Below are 20823 nucleotides of genomic sequence, written 5' to 3'. Positions count from 1 at the left end.
GAAATGCTATGGCTTGGCTCCATGTGCCATAGGAAAGACGCGATTTGCAACCTCCAAATTAGCGATGATTCTGTTTACGCGCTCGGGGTGCTTTTTGCTTACAATATTGAATTGTCTCATAAGAAAAATTTCTTTGAAAAATTAGGATCCCTAAAGAAAACCTTAAGTGTCTGATCCCGAAGAGACTTATCTATATACGGTAGAATAAATATTGTTAAAACATTAGCCCTCTCCAAACTTGCATTCATCTCCAGTGTTATGGAGACTCAAAAAAAATAGTGTTCGATTTTATCTGGAAGCAAAAACCCGCCAAAATAAAAAAGACAACCCTCATCAAGAAGAAATCCGATGGCGGTCTTGGCACGAAAGAGTTTGTTCTATTCGATAAGGCTTTGAAACTAACTTGGGTAAAACGGCTGTGCTCCGACTTAGACGCACCGTGGAAGTATATTCCAAAATCGTCTCTCTCTACTGTTGGCGGCACTGAGCTCTTTCAATGTAATTATGATTACAACCTTCTTGATCTTAATCTATCTTCCGGAATTTTACACACAAATTATTGATCACTAGCCAGAAATCGTGTCTACGATACCTCACAGCAAGACCGAGATACTGTCTCAGACAATCTGGAACAACAAATTCATTACGATTGACGAAAAAATGGTATATCTGCTTCATTGGCACCGAGCAGGAATAAAGCAAATTTCAGACCTTTTAGACAAGTATGAAAATTGCTTCCTGCCTTTCCTTTCCTTGCGCAATAAATACACTCTTAATTGCAACTTTTTACAATATCATGACCTTATATCCACGATCCCCCACGTTAATTCCTTCACGTTAATTCTGGCGACTCTACTACACCCCCGCCGCCAACCTGTACTATAACGTGCAAAATGGTATACGACAAACTGTTAACCCTTGAAAATCTTCCTCCTCCCACCTCAGAAAAAAAAAACTCTTATCATACGGTATCACAAAACAAAATCTAAATGAAATTTATCTTCTGCCGTTCAAAGCCACAAAAGAAGTTAAATTGGCAATATTTCAGCACAAGATTATACACAACATTAGAGCCACGAACAGTGTATTATACAAAATGAAAAAGGTTTCCTCCCCATCCTGCCCTTTCTGCTCCTCTGATAGTAAAAACATACGTCAATTGTTTATTAGCTGAGCGCAAGCGTCTTCTTTTTGGGATAAGTTCCAATTTTGGTATTCTAACGTAAGTAATGCGAGTTCACTTCTCTTCGAGTCAGAGGTATTATTTGGAATTACTCGTCCCTTTACACACCGGTTGACCCTCAACCAACTCATAATGTTAAGCAAATGTTTTTCATGTATCAACGCACCAAATAATACTATGTTCGTGATTTCATCTCGTTGGTGCAGGTAAAATCGAGATAAAAAAATATATTGCTGGCACGTTGAATGGTGAAGGGGAATTTCGACAGAAGTGGAAATTCTTTCTCACCAGTTAAGGCGTGTCTGTCAGTAATTTATTGCGAGTTCTATTTTTTTCTGTAAGTAAGTAATTAAGGTGTATTGTAAGTCCTTAAGTGACGTAATGTGTAAGTAGGTTATGCCATAATAAGTAATTATTGCATACTGTACGTAAGCAAGTAATGTAATACAAAGTATTGTAAGCAGGTTTTTTAATGTATTGTAAGTGGTATTTGTAAGTTAGTAAAAGCATTTAAAAAAAACTTTCGTGGAAAGACCCTTCAGACGGCCCAGGAAGGCGAAAAAACACCACACATGGGTTGATTAACGTTTCATTTAACTTTATTGGGAATTCACACTGAGATGTAATTAAGATATGCAATTTTCAGAGCTTTTTAATAACCCTCATAGATTAATATTCTGTTTCTTTCATATTTAGTAACCACGAACACATAGAGTGGTCTGCCAGTGTTACAACTAGCGCGAGCAAATCTTAATATTCATTCACAGCGCGAAATTGAAGTCTTGTTTTCGACCCTCAAAAACTCACCTTTTCCGTTAGCTCAGAGCATAAAACTACATATAAGCGCCCTGGCTCGTATTCCCTGCCTTATTTCCTGCCATCGCTGTGAAAAATCCGTAAGAGAATCTCTCAACTCTCACCATTTGATCACGCAACGGGACAACATCCATGCGAGAACCCACGACATGTGCGTGGATCCGCGCGGATAAATGTCGTCAGGATGACGCAATTTGTTCTAAAAATAGCAAAATTGTCCCATATCACAGGTGCGCACGGATCCCAAGACTTACGGTCTCCGTCCCCGATTATGGCTCTGGCTATAACCATAGCTTTTACACAATCCTAGTATATACATACCTTTAAGGGCTCTTTCCCTTAAATCATCAAAATGCATGTCTCAGTTGGTAGGAGTATCCTAAAATGTCACTCCTAGAAGCTTCAGATATGACACACGTTTGATGTTAACAATTGGGTCAGGACGGGTCAAGGTTGTTCTTCCCTTTATAACACGTTCCTTGGTCTTAATCAAGTTTAGTTTCATTAAATAGACTACCTACTCAGAGGCATTGTCATTAGGCCCAACGAGTATACTACACGTAATGTCATCCGCATATTTAGTTTTCAAGGTAACCTGGGAGGTGGGACTTAATCATTGATCATGATGGTGAAAAGTACAGTTCCCAGAGCAGTACCCCGCGGCACACCTCGATCGACAGGCAGGAATGGAACAATGACATTGTCTACACACACCCTTTGCTGACGATCTTTTAAAAAGTTAATAAGCCAATTAACAATATAAGGGTTAATGTCAGTCACTTTCTTAACTTTATCAATTGTTATTCTGTGGGAAACTGAATCATGTTTTAAAATCATATTTTTTTTTATCAGTCAAACCTTAGGGCTGTACTGCGAGAATACCGGCCCTTGATCTTTTTGTACAGACCTCGTGTGCTTGCCCCATACTGCTGAGATCTAGGGCTGATATTCTTCCGCTATGGTCCTTGTCCTTGGTTAATAAGATATATATGTAAACATTTCTTTTCTTCGCCCCCTTGTTGTGAAAATTATCTTCTGCTCTTCTAATGAACTTCTCATTACTCTTTTAAGTTGAAAGGTAAAGTCTGCATACGAGTCAAGTGGTCCATTACGCCGGAGCTTATCCCGGTTTCAGTAGCATGAAGCGACTAGGAGTATTTCTACTCCCCCTGGATGGGATGCTAGTCCATCGCAGGGTTACCCCCAGCATTAAATTCGCCGGAACCCATTTATACACCTGGGTTGAGAGAGACACTTTGAGGAAGGGGGCTTAAGGGAGGTCCGAAAACCGCAAAACCGCGTAAAAAACGTAAAAAACCGCAATACCGCATGGAAAGTTACCGATATACCGAAACCGTAGTTACAAATGTGCTACGGTGCCGTAATCATTACTTCTAGTTCGCTATTCTATTAGAAATACGACCTTATTTAGTTTGATAAAAGTGTACGTTAATGTTGATCAACGTATGATCATCGCACTCATAAAATAATACTGTAATAATTGATACACGTCCGTGGGACTGACTTCGTTATGCTGTTGTGGAACTAATATAAGGGTGCTCGCGCACGCACGAATACTGCTGAGTTACCAAATTGAAAAACATGGATGTTTACGACTTCAGCACTGGAAACCACTCGAATGTTACACAACGCAAGCTTTCCGTGAGTTTTTTGTTTGGTGATAATTCGTCAAGATGCTAGTTTTCAAACTCAAGTATCCCGAATACGAGCTCGGAACATACATTTTATGTCGCAATTCGACTGAATCAACCTTAAATTGCATTTAAAATTTTCCAAGAAGAATTTTGAATAATCCGAAGAAAACGTCACGGTAGTCAGCCCCATGAAGTGTCCAGTGAAGCAAACGATTGTAGAAGCGTATAACTCTCCAGAAGCGAGTTCTTGCACCCAGAAGAAACGTCGCCGAACTTCCAATCTCTCCTTGAAGTTGTATAGTACATTTCCTTAAAATATTCGTCGTGGCCATTGTTTCAAATAATTATCTTTCTGCTCTTCCAGTAAGCTTCCCATTTCTTTTGTAAGCTTAAGTCTGTATACCACAGCTTCTCCTGAGTTCTTTAGCATGAAGCGACTAAGACTATTTCCACTCCTCCCTGGATGGGATGCTAGTCCATCACAGGGTCACCACCAGCATTAAATACGCTGGTACTCATTTGTATACCTGGGTGGAGAGAGATGCTGAGAGAGTAAAGTGTCTGGCCCAAAAACACAATGCAATGTTCCCGGCCGGGCTCAAAGCCGGATAGCTCGATTTGGAGACAAACGCACTAACCATGAGGCCACTGTGCCTCCTTCATTGCTCTTGTAAGCACCCCCATATGTCCATTGAGCTCAAACCTCCTTGTCATCTTTGCCTGTGATGTTGTTTATTGTTTACCCATAATTTTTTCCTCTTCTAGCTCAAGAAGTTCAGCTATTGAAAACTCGACTTGGAACGACTACTAAAGAAAACAAGCTGTTGAGAGATTTATTAAAGAAAAATAGCATAGCTATTCCAAGAAAAATCCCCACAACAACAACAACAACAACAGATTCTACCTCATCTGGGACAGTCGACACAGATACACCTGATGATGCTATTGCTATGACGACGACAGAGGTCCCAAAATCGAGGGAATCACCGACTGCAGCAGTGACAACTGCGTCGAGACCACCACAGGTTACCAGCCAAACAACAGTGACCAGTAATGAGACTCAGCCCACTACTGAAACCACTGCTGTGCTTAATCATTTGCCAATTACTTCCGCCTCTGTCGCGAAGGAGCAATCGAAGAGAGAATCGATTGCTTATGTAGCCCCTTTTATTATAACAACTAATCCAATTTCTGCAGCAAGTAGCACAGCGTCTGTTTTTACTCCAGTTACAACATGTCCAACGGTTCAACTTCCAACAACACCTGTCGTGCAGAATAGTGCAAACAACCTTGGCCAACTTGAATTAAACCAGCCACAGGGAAACATTAGCAGTTTGTCGAATCCTAATCCATCCTTTAATCCCCCTTTTGTACAGTTTGGAAATAACGTGTCCTGCTCTGTAACAAAGCAACCGTTACAGACTGTTAGCACGCCAGTCAGCTCTGCTTCTCAAGTGTTGCAGTCTCAAGCAGGCTATTCAAGACACAGTGTAGCAGCCATCATGAAAGTTGCACTACAACCTGGTACATCAATTTCGCCAATAAGTGTGGTGAATGCTGTCCCACTTGTTGCTCCTGCAACGGGGCATAACTCTGCCGCTATCCTGAACCTCCATCCAGCTGTGATTAGCTCATGTGCTGCTGTTCCCAGTGCAGTTCAGATGTCAACTCCTCTTGTCGCTGTGCCAGTGCCAAACAGCCTGGGTAATCAACACGATGCAGCTGGAGTCAGCAACACTGTTGTGACACATAGCACCAGCTTGCCGGCATTCTATGTGACTGCTACTCCAAACCAGAGTATAACTGTGTCCAAAATAAGTCAGAACAACGAGAGTACTCCTCGTCCAAAGGCGTCGACAGATGCGAGCAAAAACCAAGGGGGTTGTAAAACGAAAAAAGCAGGGCCTGCCAACAAGGGTCAGAAAAAATCGACGGTTAATACAAGCCGAACTCAAAACACGAATAAAAATTCCCAAAACAAACCTTTGTTAGAAAATAAAGCGACCTCGGCCTCCAACAAACGTGGAGCAGCACACTTAACTGTGAGAGACAACACCAGGATGGCAAAGAGAGCGAGCACTTGCGGTTCTTAGGAACCACCAGGAAATATGAATATTTGTCAGCCTCAACCGGAGATAATGACAATACAGACTTTTAACGTCAATTCTCTGATCCCAGGTATTACCACTCAGGTGTCAGTTCCAGCTAATACCATGCCAACTCGAGTAGATTGTGGTAAACCAACTGTACAAGTTTCTAGTATAGGAATGAGTCAGGCTGGCCAGATACCACGCCTTTCTCACAGTATTGCATCGTTAGCTGGTTTACCTCAGAGCATGGAGCAAACACAAACGTCAGATTTGCAGCAACACCAACAAGTTTCGCAGCTTGGCTCTGGCAGCCTTAGCTTCTCTGCCGAATCTCTGCTTGCCTCAAGTGAAGTGGTTCTGCCGAACATTCCACACATAACGACCGCATCTGTTAATTCTGACAGCAATCCAAACCAACAGAGCAGTTTAACAATGGCCGTGGCCCCGTCAATTCACAGTACACCCAGTGAACAAGGCCATGCTCAGAGTTTTTCGAATTACTCGGCAGAGGCGCTGATTGGAGGAAACGAACTGATGGGAGATTCAGTTATGACACAGGAATCCCAACTTCAAACACGGCCATCCAGGACTACTTACTCGGATTTCTCGGCCGAGTCTCTAATCGGCTCTAGTGATTTGAACTTAAGTCTTTCGTATGCCATTGATAATCTCATCTCGTCGCGCTCAGATGCAAACTACAACAGCACCGCTATGGTGTCTGTGAATCCAAACTTACTTCACTCTGTTAAGTCGAATGTCAGCCATGATGCTAGCACAAACAACCCATTGCGCGCGCTTGCAGCCATGCCAGATCTTGTAGAACAGAAGGCAACTGTCCCCAGTAGTCAGTCAGCGATGCTCTTAGCGGGCCTACAGGAAACAGAGCTTACAGAATGTCCCCGCCAAATTCTGCAGCTTCGCAGTTCACATTCGTAACTCATAACTCCGCCAGACGGCAAACAGATGGCATAACACCACAGCAAGGAACAATGTTTCTGTGCCATCTACCAGCTTTCTAAAACATTCGGTGGACAGTATTACATCTTCGTTTTATGCAGTCAGTAATGCTGGCTCAAGTTTCTCATTGGGATCAAACTCAGCGCCTGGGATTGCATTCCAGGGACAGGCTCCATTTGGCTTAGAGCCTTTTTCAAGCAGCCAGCTTTCTTTTGGTTTAATGACAAACCCGTTTTCACCCACAAGATCGTTTTTCAATCATGGCTCGACCATGGGAAGTTTTGTTTGACTTTTGCGTAATTTCAAGTTCAAAGTATTGACTAACGTGAAGTTACGAAAGTGTAGTAATCTTTTTCAATGGATGCCACTTTCTAGTAGCTAAATCGGCTGTCGTATTTTTACCAATCTAACGTAATAAAACGGTTATGTTCTCAGTTTAAAGAGAGCTAAAGTTTAGTACTTGTTCAAGAGCGTTTGCGCGAAAATCTTCTAAGACACCACACGGTGATTGAGTTACTCTTGTTAGAAATGTAAACAAATATGGGCGTCAGGGAATTCGGTGCGGAGATACAATGTCCGAAAGACCACCCTTACGCTGAAAAAAGTGTTCTTTGTTCTTGAATATGGCTCCAAAGTCTGCCAGTCAAAAATATCACAAATAAAACGCTGATATGCAACTTACTCCGCCAAAAATTGTGTTCCTGGGTCTACAAGGCAAATCTATTCAACCGGTAACGTTACTTAAAGTACGGGTAAAGTCTGCATACGAGCCAACTGGTCAATCAGGCCAGTACTTATCTCCAGTTTCTGTAGAATGAAGCGACTAGGAATATTTCTTCTCCCCCACGGATGGAATGCAAGTCCATCGCACCCTAAACCCCTGGGTGGAGAGAGGCAATGTGAGAGTGAAGTGTCTCGCCCAAGAACACAACACAATGGCTACGGCTTGAACCCGAACCGCTCGATCCGGAGTCCTGCGCACCAACCATGAGACAATCATTTAACGACCGCACTTCCAATGACTTGACAGTGATGCTGCGTGGGTAGAAAAATTGAAAATTTTTTAACTTCCCAAAACTTTCTTTTTGTTCAGTCTTTTAAAGTCTCGATAATTGGAAAAGGAAGTTATTTTCCGAATAATTAGGGGGCACTAACCATTTAAGATGGTAAACTGCGGGCGAAGTTGACGTAGCCGGTACCAACCCTATTCTCGTGTACTTCTCATTTCAAGTGTAATTATCTGCACTTTCTACACTTCTCATCTTTCACCCCTCCCCCCGTCCCCCTTTCCAGTGTTGTAACCACGTGACAGCATCGATAAAGCCTGTTTCAACATTGGTTGGGCGTGTGCATGTGTGTACGGATGGGTATTGACGAAAACGGTGTTTTTTGCATCAAGCACTTGCAATAAAGTAATAGTTTTTAAAAGTAATTTGAATAAAACCAAATTCTCGATCCTGATTGGTTCTCAGTACGTCTTATCTTTTTATGTACCAAATTGGAGCTTGACTAGCTCAGGTGTCCAATGGAAAGATCTCTAATAACAGTTTCCAATAACGTTCAAACAAAAATCGTTCGTAGAGCGCGCTTTACTGGAATGATGATTTGCTCTATATCGTTTAAACTTTTCAGAAATGCACTTTCCCAGCGCGTTTTAGTATTTGTTTACTTGAACTATAGTAAAGAATACTTCCTTTTTTAAAAAAATATTTTTAGGGTATCTACATTTTTATCACTGCTCATGCTATCAGTGAATGTTGCGCTACAGAGAGTACCTTAAAAAAATCTTTCATTATTTCAGTTTCTGCTTTTAATACGATGTCGACTGGTGGAAGAGTGCGAATACTGCAGAAACACGCGGACGGCGCGAGCCGAGCAGGGTCTAGTGCGAGCGGTCTGGGGATGAAAAGCCCATTAAAGGAAAAGCTCGGACACCCAAGGGTAGCTTAGCTCGCCGAATTTTTTTCTGCCTCAATTTTCAGGAGCCGGTTTAATGGCCAGCGCAGGCGAAATAAAATTTACATCTTAACAGTTAAAAACCTTGGGAGAGTTAGGGAGAACTCGAAACAGATGTGGGAAAAAAATTGGTTGTTCATTCCTGTTCCTCCATAGTTAGTAACTATGGTTCTTCCAAAACTTCCACATGTGTTCCTATTTTACAATTACATTACGAGCCCGAGTTCCTACAAGAAATGGTAGCTGGTTCTATGAATCTTCGTTCATAATTCAACAAGTCCCCCACTGAAGGCATAAATTATGCAACACGTGCCTAGCGCGGGAAAACGCGCGAGAGCCAGTTTACTATTGCTTCTGATTGGATGAAATAAAAGCACCTTCTCTTCACTTTCTGCGTTAGGATCCAGAGGCCATCAGGTCGGCGCATATCCCAAGTTTCTGTATCATGAAGTGATTAAGAGTATTTCCCCACCCCACCCTGGATGGGATACGAGTCCTCTAAAGGCTTACCCAAAGCATTAAATTTGCTGCTAAAATACATACAAATTAATTTATTAAGTTATGAACAATACACAATCAAAGGTACCAGGCAAAGATATGAGCTATAATTCTTTGTAACAATTTGAGACTGAATACGAATTTCTTTACAACTTCAACCCTAAACATTGTAACAGAAACGCTTGATTTTACACCAGAACATTAGAAGTTGCAGTAACAACTTAATCGAAGGTAATTTGACTACAGAAAATGTCGACTTAACTTCTCTTGAATTAGATCAAAACGAGAATTCTAAATACAGTAACCTTGTAATGTCACTCACAAACTCAATCCCGGAATGCCCAGTGGCACATAGGGCCTAACCTTGCGATGTAAAACACACTACTTTGATATCACGAAGGATTTCATGATCAATAATTTCAACAAAAACGGCCGAACAGTAGAGCTAGAAAAACATCTAAGTTCTTTGCTTGCACTGCTAACATGATAGAGTCCCTTAAGACATATAAACTGAAAGTTTCAGATTGTTAGAAGTCAATATGAATATATACAGAATGTGCCTCGTTGTCTTCGCTGCACAACACTAGTTACTGATGGCGTAGTTTGGATTGTACGCTTTCATGTGCTGTCTGAAGAGCGTCCTCTTATCAAGCCTGACAGGGTGCTCTGAGTCACGGTTGTTCGCAGATTACTCTTTAAGTGATCCTCTCTCATACTTTGCTGTTGACGGAGACAAAGTGAGAATCAAGTCCAGTACAATAAGACAGCCCCTGACGTCATCTAGCCTTGAAGCAAGAAGGTTGGTAAACGCCTTATTGGGTTGATAATCTTCTGCCTTAGTAGACTTACGCAGGGCAGACTACTGAGTAATAACGCTTGTCTTCTCTGCTTCTATGAGATAATAACTGAAATATGCAAATCTAACAAATATACCCCTCCCCTCCCAACCACAAACAGTGTTGGTTTGTTTTACTCATCCATGTCACCCATGTTTGCTGAAGCTAAACGATACTGATGATCGGGGAGGGATAGGGGTAGGAAGGAAGTATAAGATTTGTTTTGAGAATAGAGTGACATCCACGTCTTCACAGCAATGTCCCAAAAACCTTCTTTTCCATTTTCTGATTCTCCGTCCCCTCCCCCCCAAAAAACATACTTGAATTTTCTCAAGCTTTCAGGGCATCAATACTTAAGTCCTTAGTCATTTAATTGTGGGAAAATAGGACAGACCAATAGTTTCTAGATTTCATTCCTTGAGAATCACAACCGCACGTAATCTCTCACAATAATGGCACAGCCAAGAAATCCAGCAGCCTTATAATGATCTAGCACGTCTTAAATATAGAAAACCTCTTTCGCTGAAAATGTTTATAAGATAATATGTGACAAAATGAACCAATGCTTACACACATTTTCTCTTGACCACTCATCACGCACTGTTAAAATAAAAAGATCAAAAGTTTCTTGACAAGGCAATCACTGGGATGTCACGCTCTTAAACGTAAACGAGGTCATTTGTCCAGTCTCGACACCCTCCCCCATGTGATTTCTGCAAGAAACTGATGTCGTTTAGAACACTTAATTACAATATCAAACGATAACACGAGAAAAGACACTTGGTATTCCTATAATAAAAGTTCTCTGCTGAATTAATTTCCATGAGCGTAAATTAAATTCCTACCTCTCCTCATCCCGCATAGCATCCAGGATGCGCAGTCAACAGCAACTTCGGCGCGCGTCTTATCTCGGTCGAGAAGGTGGTGCGTGCGGGTTCAGATCTGATGACTGTTGAGCTCCTGTCGGACTGTTGCACGATAGCTTTAGTGGCAGATGGGCTGGACGGGTCTCTCAAAGAAAGATTTCCTTGCACGGGGTTTCATTGAGCGCACGACTCCATCACGACCATTGAACAGGAGCACTTCCATCCCTATCAGCCACTCGCCACGATTACTTTCATCTTCACACTTATTGACTACATCACCGATCCTAAGGGTTTTTGGCCAGCAGACTCCGATACAGTTGTGGCGTACTCACAAGTCCAGCGTGTCCACAGCACTTGGCGGAAATTATGTATAAACCATGCGATCCAGGCGCAGACTCGAAGGGCCTTTGGTAGATCATGCCGTTCAAGTGAATGGTCATATTCATTTGGTTGCCAGTCCACCGTAGCAGCCATTATCACCTCTCGTACTATTTTGGACTCGACTTCGCGTTCTTTACTGGTTGTAGTCACAGGGTTTGGCCGCCACGCATTATAGCAGTAGCCACTCGGGTCTACTCCACCAAAATGCTGCATCAGTTACGGGAACCCCCACGTCTCCTGCGATAAGCAGTATTCTGATGAGAAGGTACATGTCTCCACTCATCAATCTTATGTTCCTTGATTTTCCTCGCGCGCAAGACGCGCTTTTGTGGTGATCATTTCCTGTTCTTGGTCCAGACACTTTGCTCTCGCAGAGCCTCTCTCCACCCAGGTGTATAAATGGCACCAGCGAATTTAATGCTGGGGGGGGTAACCCTTCGAAGGACTAGCATCTCATCGAAGGGGAGTAGAACCATTCTAGCCGCTTCGTGCTACAGAAACCGGGAAAAGCTGCGGCCTGATGGTCCACTTGACTCGTATACAGACTTTATCTTACAGTCATGTGTTCTGCAAACAGATCTAGTCACCGGCTTAATATTGTCAAACGCTGCGTGGCAAGACGTGCTTCGGCGGTCATCATTACTTGTATTTTCCGCGCCATGTCACGCATTAAGCCTGCGTAGTATTCCTCCAGTTGGTCCAGTCCTATGCCTCCTCTTGAGACTGACTCCAACAGAGAGAAGTTTACGCCCGTTTTTTTCCAGCAGTTTTTCTCCAGGTTATTTTGAGTCTTCGCAGCTTTTTGACAATCACCATACCATATGTTTTTCAAGAATCTTGACAAATAAAGGCGTAAACGGCTGCGGCGATATCACACCCATTTGCGTCTGCGAAGACATTGAGTTCTACTGCGCTGATAGGACGCTAGCGTGCCCCTTGCCACCATGTTCACGAGCAGGTCAGTCTCCCATCGCTTCATTTTGCTGTAAGCTCATGAGGTAGAGGAGCGTACCAGGCTTGTTGTTATTTCAGCTCACAAGCATTTCAAGAGTAGTAGTTCCTTGCAGACATGTGTGGCAAACCAGACCGAGGAATTCATAGGTGCGACCTAGCATTCCTAGAATCCTCCGTTTGATCAGTTCAGCATTTTCGTGAGGAAACGAATGGAACACCTTTACAGACTGCCTGGAGTTTGAAATGCCAAAAACTCCCGTCTCTGGAAGTAGCAGTTCCTAACGGCTACTTAGCGAAGGCGGCTTGATTGTCGCTAGAATCCTCTCGAGTGCTTTCTTCCAGCTCCAGTACCTAAGATTGCTATTTATGCAACTGCAAAAATGTCACTAGAGAAAATTGCACCTCTTAGCAGAAAGGAGAAGGAGTGAGACCAGAAAGTGCTCTGGTGAACCTCAAGATCTGTATTTCGAATTCTGTGGAGTGCAAATCCCACAACCAGTTTATCGCAGAACATCAGGCTCACCCTCCCTAACGCGCGCTCGCAGGGATGTCTTTTTCATGTTACCAGCAAACGCAACAGAATGAAATCTAGCAAGAACCGAGAGGTGGTGAATCTTGTTCTTGAGGGCGACTCCAGTCGCAAGGCAATCATTCAGAGAGGGCGTTTTCTTTCCTCCCGCATAGTGCAGTCATAGGCTACACACATCTCAGCAGGCTGTGCTGTTTCCCTGATGACACGCTCAAAGGGGCATGTAGAACTCTATCGGTGGGCTGTCGACTCAACCACTTCTTCATTAAGCTAATCATGGATTATTTCATCGTATCCCGATACCTTTTCCATGCTGAGTAATTTGGATACCAGCCTTCTTGACGATGTCGTGCCAGTTGCTAGCGAAACTCTTTCTGGACTCCTTGTTGATCACGAGCGAGAGTATCTACCAACCCCTGAAGATTAGAGCGCATAGATGCTCATAATTGCTGATCGAATTCACTGCTAGAAAGCCAGTACCCATACAGTTTTGATCCTAATGCAATAAGAGCCCAGCCAAACAGGTAAATTCAGAAACAGGCTCTTCACGACGCGCAGCGCGCGCTTTCGTGTAGGGATCTGCGCGTACCGTTTGCACGTAGGATGATGTGACACCGGTAGAGGGTCTTCCAATCACTGATCTCCTGACTTGACTCCTAACAGATGAGATTTATTGGCAATTCGCGACCGCTCTACAGAATGAGGGTTGTCTAGCATCAATAATTATCTCCTTTCTGTCAATTTCCCAGGCATGCGTGCTCAACGCGAAGTCTCTTCTAATCGCTCGCAAGCACAAGTCGTACTCCAGTAGCGTTCGTGTTCTGAGCCACGCGACGCGTTATGTTTTTGACTGCGCGCAACTGAGTGAGATCAACCTGGACGGCACTAAAGAGTGACTCGCCCCACCCCAGAGGAGAGCACGGACTTTTCTGACCATTGACGTCAACCATGACTAGCGGATGAAGGTTCCTAGGATTGATGGTAAAGGGAAGTATGATGTCTCCCACGATAAACGCGACATGAGAACTTACGAGGACATTTGTTAACGCTATGCTGACCCACTAGCCAGTTAAAACACAACCTTTTTGCCTGCCAGAAATGCCTTACGTTCAGCACGAGTAGAAACTTGATCACAGTCTGAAGAAACATGTCCCCGGTGCTAACAAATAGATGCAATCGTTGACAAGTTGATCCTGCCAGTGAAATTACGATCATTTGGAAGTGTAGAACGCTAAGGGCCGTTACTTTTGTCACCTGCTTTAACCATCGCATTTGTATCTGTCCACTTACGTTCACCTTCCAGTAAATTCCGCGAAGGGCCACGGACGCTAATCACAAGATCCGAGCTTGCATCGACGAAACTACTCTACAATAACATAATAGCGTTTTATAAGACCAGTTTTATAAGGCCACGTTTCTCTCCATTATTGCCGGCATCTCGAGAAGATTGATTAGATAAGTTTCCACTACTTTCAGGAGTCTGAATGGCCGTACTTCTTGCGTAAGATATTTCACAGCTCCCTTATAACCCTCTTGATTGAGTGGCGCGCCATGCGAACTCCCTGAACCATTAGTTCCTTGAGATCTGACAATTTAATTGTGTTACCGCCGAATTCCACCGTCGCAGAGAACCGATTATCAATACGCACCCAGGCTATCACGACCCTTTTAGACGGTGTGACAGAAGGATTGGGAAGTCTTCTCTCCTAGCTCCTTTGGTTTCAGGGCTACTTGTAGCTTGTTCTTTGTAATCCAGATCCTTTTTATGTGTTTCTTTGGTACTTCACATAGGGTTGACCTCACTGCACCTTTCCACCTTGGACAGAATTGTCCAGGAAAATTGTTATGTTTTCCCGATGGTGATCTCACCCAATAAGAGCACACGACAGCCAAGGAATCCATCACCTTAATCTCATTCGCTGGAAATATTTACCATATAATTCGTGACATAATGAAGCAATGCCCACACATATCCATTCATGGCGCATAAAATATTGAGTTGACGATACAATCAATATGACATGCTTTCAAAGTCTTGAACGTAGTAGAATTCTTTTTATTATACAGTTCCGACGTCACTTAAGATAAAGAGGTGATATATACTGATAGAAAAAATACGACGGACTCGTATAACATTGGACAATGACAATCAAAAAGAACTTGAAATGAAATTATCAGTAATGCAGTACACATCAGAAAAAAACCCGATAATGAAAACAACCCATCTATTTACATCAGTTATAATACGTAAAAAAAACTTGATTAAAAAAGACAGCCATAGCTGTTTTCACTCAGAACAACAAGCAAGTCTTCATCATATGACGATTGTTTAAAAAGTGATGAAACGACGAGCATGTCGCAAGCGGAGGAGTTCAATGAGTTCAATGGGATTGCCAGACAAATACAACACTGTCAGCGTTGAATTTACTTTGAGTGCTTCAGCGAGACCAGTAGCACCTTGCTCACCAATGCCATTGTCAGCCAAATTCAACTCTGTCAGCGTTGAATTTACTTTGAGTGCTTCAGCAAGACCAGTAGCACCTTGATCACCAATGCCATTTTCAGCCAAATTCAACTTTGTCAGCGTTGAATTTGCTTTGAGCGCTTCAGCAAGACCAGTAGCACCTTGATCACCAATGCCATTGCGATCCAACGTCAACACTGTCAGCGTTGAATTTACTTTGAGTGCTTCAGCAAGACCAGTAGCACCTTGATCACCAATGCCATTGTCATCCAAATTCAACACTGTCAGCGTTGAATTTACTTTGAGTGCTTCAGCAAGACCAGTAGCACCTTGATCACTAATGCCATTGCCATCCAAATTCAACACTGTCAGCGTTGAATTTTCTTTGAGTGCTTCAGCAAGACCAGTAGCACCTTGATCTCCAATGCCATTGTCATCCAAATTCAACACTGTCAGCGTTGAATTTACTTTGAGTGCTTCAGCTATAAGACCAGCGTCATCGTCAGTAGGCAATTCAACGTAGAGATCAAGACGTTGAAGTTTGAGAACTGAGCCGGAAACACGTGCCAGTTTAAGATGAAAACTGCTGTCTTCTCTTCTACATTCGGAAATGACCGCAAGCCAGGTAAGAAAGCATTCTTTGTCATTCACTTGAACCGTTATACTCTTGATAAGGGCTTCTGCTGTTTCCTCGCAACGTGCCGCTACCATACCACATGTAAATGAAAGGACCTCTGGAAGCTCTTCAATGTATCTTCTATCAGCAGCTAACTCGTCGACACTGATTTCTTTATTGAGAAGCTGACTACACAGATAGATTGCCGCGAAGCATTCTTGAAAACTCTTGTGTAGAAAACTGTACTGTCGACGGGGTCTTAGTTTACTGCCTCCGGTCTGAACTGACAAAAACCCGAATCCAGGTAATTCATCTGTATGACTTTTAAGCTCACTTTCCTCAAAGTCCAAGTTGTCTTCAAGCAAACCATTCAAAGCTATCTGGCCAAGATGTTTCAGTTGAGCGTCGTATACTTCGACGAGGTCCTCATTGGTTTCTGGTAATCCTTTCTTGTTTCTGTATCTTCTAAGGATACATTCTATGATTCCCACGTACAGTTGGGTACTACTTTCTGGGAAAATGCCTTGAAATTCTTCACAAATGAGGCAAAGGAGCACAGTGTTAAGAGGATTTGCCGCCAGGTCTCTCAGGTCTTCATCATTTTCCAACTTGGACAGGAGCTTCTCGGCCAAATTCTTCGTGTTTTTAAAGTACTTGAGTATAAACTCTCTTGCGTCTTCGTCGGTAAATCCTTCAGTTTGCAGCAGGGTGTCACAGTGTATTCGTAACTTAATCCCAGCCCGGTGCCGTGCCGTAGCAACCACGCGACACTTTGGAAGTTCTCTGCGACCCTGAATGATTTCTTTGAACACTGGCAATTTACTAGTGGGAACCTCATCCAATCCATCAAGTACAAGCAAAACTTTGGACTGATTCTGGCGGATGAAGTTGAAGAATCTCTCTCTAACGTCTTCTTCAAAATCTCGAGGGAGAAGTTGATCATCAATGGCCTCCCATAGGTTAGACTTCATATCACGACACTTCAGCAACAACACTGTTTCGAACCTTGGAAAGTAATCTTCTGCTTCTTGTTTTCCTGTAGCCCAGTCATATACCATCTTCTTGCAGTAAGTGGTTTTCCCCATGCCAGGCTTTCCTTCAATTAACACTGTTCTTGGTTGTGGACATTCTTCATGGGGTTTAAAGATCCCAGACATGTTGACGATGCTGTCTGTCACTGTTCCTCTTGTTTTTTTCCTGCTGACCACTTTGAGTCTGGTAAAAATACTATCAAGATGAAAGTGAAACTCTTCACACCAAGGAAACGGTGCGAGCCATCCCTCGCGGCCTATGTAGAGTTGGCGAATTGCGTCGATAATCTCAGCTGAATCAAAACCACCTAGAAGTAATCAAATAGAAGCTACTTCAAGTAACTTTTCTGTCCAGACAGATAAAATAAGGCGGCCTAAAACCGATCTATTTCTTAAGTTAAGGCAAAAATGCAAACAATCAATATGACATAGATAAAAGAAGGAAACGGGAACTAATTTTTAATTTATAATTTTTGTAATATATCTGTTAATTTCTATCTCGATATTTTCCATATTCAAGAAACATTCAGCATTATCTATCTTGGGACATTTACGAGAGAAATATCTATCACTAGTTTTTTTTAATTTTGTTAAAGAAATTTTCTGATATGTTTCTGATTTCACAAATTGAGGTTCTAGTTTTCAGGGAGAAAGAGCAGAATATTGCCAGTTTCAGTTGAAAATCTTAGGTGACCTTCACTATAAAGAACGGTGCAACACAGCCTTAATTTGCAAAACAAAGATCGAAACTTTTAAGACCGTTTTTTCTTTTGTCGTTTCGCACCAAACGTTAGGAAGTCTTTCAAGCCTCCTGACATTTTTATATGTATATATATGAAAATAATTTGGTAAAAGGAAAACCGAAAAGCAGAAGACAGAAGATCTTTTATAAGTCAAAGAAATTTCTGTCACAACAACAGTTTTTAGTTTTGACTTACTTCAGGGCGATGGTGATACCAAAACAAACAACTACTGTCACTGGTCAGGTAACATTTTCTATAAGCAGATTGATAACCACTCCGTCCCAAAAAACCAGCAAAACAGTGGGGCTCATAAGTGTAATATAGAACCAAAGCGATAACTCGAATAACTTAATCCATCCTTTATCCTCTTAATAGAAAGTTACACATACACAACCCTGAACCGAACGAGAACCACAACAGCTGTCCAATTATTTGGACATCTTGAGAAATACTTAAGTTATCTTCAAAAATCCTGGCACTCACAAGTTAACAATCTCATGCCTGTGAGACTTATAGGCATATTACACTGCAAGTCAGTGACTTCTTGACTTGAACTACTAAATTTTCATGCAACTGATAAATTCCTTTAAATTAAGTTGTCACTAAAAATAGTTACCTTAAGAGAAACTTGACAAGTGACATACAAAAAATTGTTTATCAGTGCCTTGCATTACCCTGTCAATTAACACCTAGATGAAGAGAGGTGCTGCAGGAGTAAATTTTGTTGCCTAAGAACACGACAATACCCCATCCAGCCTGCTTGATCTGGAGTACGTCATCAGACTCTAATTGTAACAGCAATTAGTAGAAAATACTTACCATTAATGTAACAAAACCGCTCTGCCAAGTCTTGGCGCTGTACAAGTTTGTGTTTCAATGCATCGCACAAAGTCTTGTAGGTTGCAGAACAACCTTTTCCTTGTTTCCAGTACATTAACATGTGATATGCCTTTTCGGACAGTTGGTCATGAACTTGAGATATTTCTGCAAGCTTTGGCTCACTGACCTTAAGGCGACGCCCAAGCTTTTTCCATTCTACAATTTCATTGGCCAGTTCTTCTAATTCATCATCTGTGGGTGTGCCATCTCTTACTACAAAGACGAATAATTGTTCAATTAATTACTGAGCTGTTGTTACGTTGTTGCTCACGATTCTAGCAACATTTGGGCTTTGACCTATCTTAAGTAAGATTAATTTTTATCATACATGTAGCACCCCAGCGTGTTTACAGATTTAACTTATATATATTTTGCTGAAAAACAAAACAAAATCTTAGTGATGTCAGAATTGGTTGTCATGATGACAACAAACAGTACCATTAAAGCTATCACAACTTTAAAACTACTAGGTAAAAGTTACTGTTTATTTTTATATATGTATACATTTCCATCAAAACTAGTGACTTGTGAAATATGCTTCTCCTCTAAGACCAAGTTGAAAACAACAAATCACAACCTCCCAGGTGAAAGCACCGAAACATTTACCAAAACGAAATGACCGAAACAAGCGAAACAACCAAAACAAAACCATGAGTCAGCCAAAGGAGAAACTTCAAAAACTGATTTCACTTTCTCTTAGATTTATTGAGTTTACTTCTATTACTGACTGCAATGTTATATTTTTGTTGTAAATTAAATCACTTTATTATGTACTTACATTTTAACAAGTTTGTATCTTCTTTTGTTTACTTGTTTATAAATTAATGTATGTTTATGTTATATTAAGGTTACTTTCCACCTTCGCGGGTGTCCTTCGGGAAAAAAATTCGTACGTGCGCCAGTTTCAATAAAACCCCAACAACTGTAAATCAGAAGAAAGCTTACTAGATGTAGTTCACTATAAAAATACAATTTAAGGAATGTTTTTTAAAGGAAGTGTCAGGAGTCGGTAAGGTGTGAAACGACAGAGGGTTCTGCTATTGAATTTATCGGTTATCGGATGCCGCCACTCGAGCAAAATGGCTGCACAGTTCACAAGGCATCAATCAACAAAAGTGTGTCGAGCTGTTTCGATATTCTGATTGGTTGTCTAGATTTCTGCATCTTAAGTAGGAGTAGCTAAAAATACGCGAGACGCGTTGCGTAAATGGACGCCACGGGAAAAATATGTTAAATATCCAAATTTCCCCACACACTTTTGTTTGTCATTATCCCTGAAATGTTCTGGCGAAATTTCACGAAAATCCATCAAATCTGCATACCCTATAAATTTGCGCAAAGTGGATGAATTCCAAATGCGAGATTTTAGGTCATAAAGGTTCGTAAACAACTCGAGCCACGCCAGGAGATTATCTCTCAACTGCAAACCATTGGAACAACAGGACCTCCTAGTGTCAATGACAATGCACCAGGATTTCCCGCGAAAAGCATCGCATTGCAACACGTTTTCTATCTCGCTGTCGCACTGAAGAGAAAGACACTAAAACGGGCATATTAGCTTAAGGCAAAAGAACAAATACGCGATATAAACAATACCAAATAACATGAATCACGAGCTCCAAGATATGCGTTTGCCGCGAAAATTCCCTTGGCGGTTTCGTCCATTTAAGAGATTATGACACCTTCCTGGTTTATTAACTTTATTTGAAAATACGTTTTTCCTAAATAACTCGGTCTCTTTTTGAGATTTTTATTATTTTTGTTTTGTAAACTGTAAATAAATTGACTGACCTAAATTTTGTCAAATAAAAGAAAAAACGCTTTTTTGTGCCCTTGAAAGTGCGAAGTAACCTTAATAGTGGGCTTCCAGAGAGGTAGCTTTTTAGCCAAGAGAAATTTGTCAGTCTAAGTAAAGAATTTTCTTTTTTCACCTTCAATTATAACCTGTCCAGTATCAGTCCTACTGTAGCTTTAATATCAATAACACCTTACGTTCCTAAAGTATTAACCCAAACGCTGAACAACATCCACATCATGCAACAACATACATCGTAACTATAGCTGGTTTCACATGACGTCACCAAAATTCGAACTACAAAACTATTGATCTCTCTGAGATTTTACTTAAATGATGTATAAGAGCAGCTGAAAACTAGTATTCATACAAATTTTCGCTCCGAATGGGTTCTTGGTTTTGTGATACACTACGCTTGAATTTCTAAGGTTTTGCGTGACGCGGCATTTACATGACGGCCTAGAGAGCTGCCATGATGGTTAAAAAGGTGACTTATTTCGGGGGAACTTGGCTATCTGAACAGTTCATGTCTTAGAAAAAATATTATTTCAATGTTTTAGAGTTCCCCGAGGGA

At 41.7% G+C, this 20823-nt stretch overlaps 1 protein-coding gene and 1 pseudogene across 1 annotated transcript in view; one reads left to right on the top strand and one right to left on the bottom strand.

The window, feature by feature from the left end:
- LOC110062438 (uncharacterized) overlaps positions 1–18667 on the bottom strand; it is a 75886-nt gene extending 57219 nt beyond the window's left edge. Inside the window, exon 1 of the mRNA XM_089294029.1 lies at positions 18395–18667. Coding sequence (XP_089150155.1) covers positions 18395–18515 — 121 coding nt within the window. The 5' untranslated portion in view covers positions 18516–18667. The remainder of the gene's footprint in view (positions 1–18394) is intronic.
- LOC149109763 (uncharacterized) lies at positions 4422–7000 on the top strand (annotated as a pseudogene).
- Positions 18668–20823: the final 2156 nt, after the last annotated feature.

This window comes from Orbicella faveolata, unplaced genomic scaffold, assembly GCF_042242905.1.
Source record: "Orbicella faveolata isolate gen_17 unplaced genomic scaffold, um_ofav_v1 contig_25, whole genome shotgun sequence".
In the NCBI taxonomy this organism is placed as follows: domain Eukaryota; kingdom Metazoa; phylum Cnidaria; class Anthozoa; order Scleractinia; family Merulinidae; genus Orbicella; species Orbicella faveolata.
This window is presented reverse-complemented; position numbering and strand designations above follow the sequence as displayed.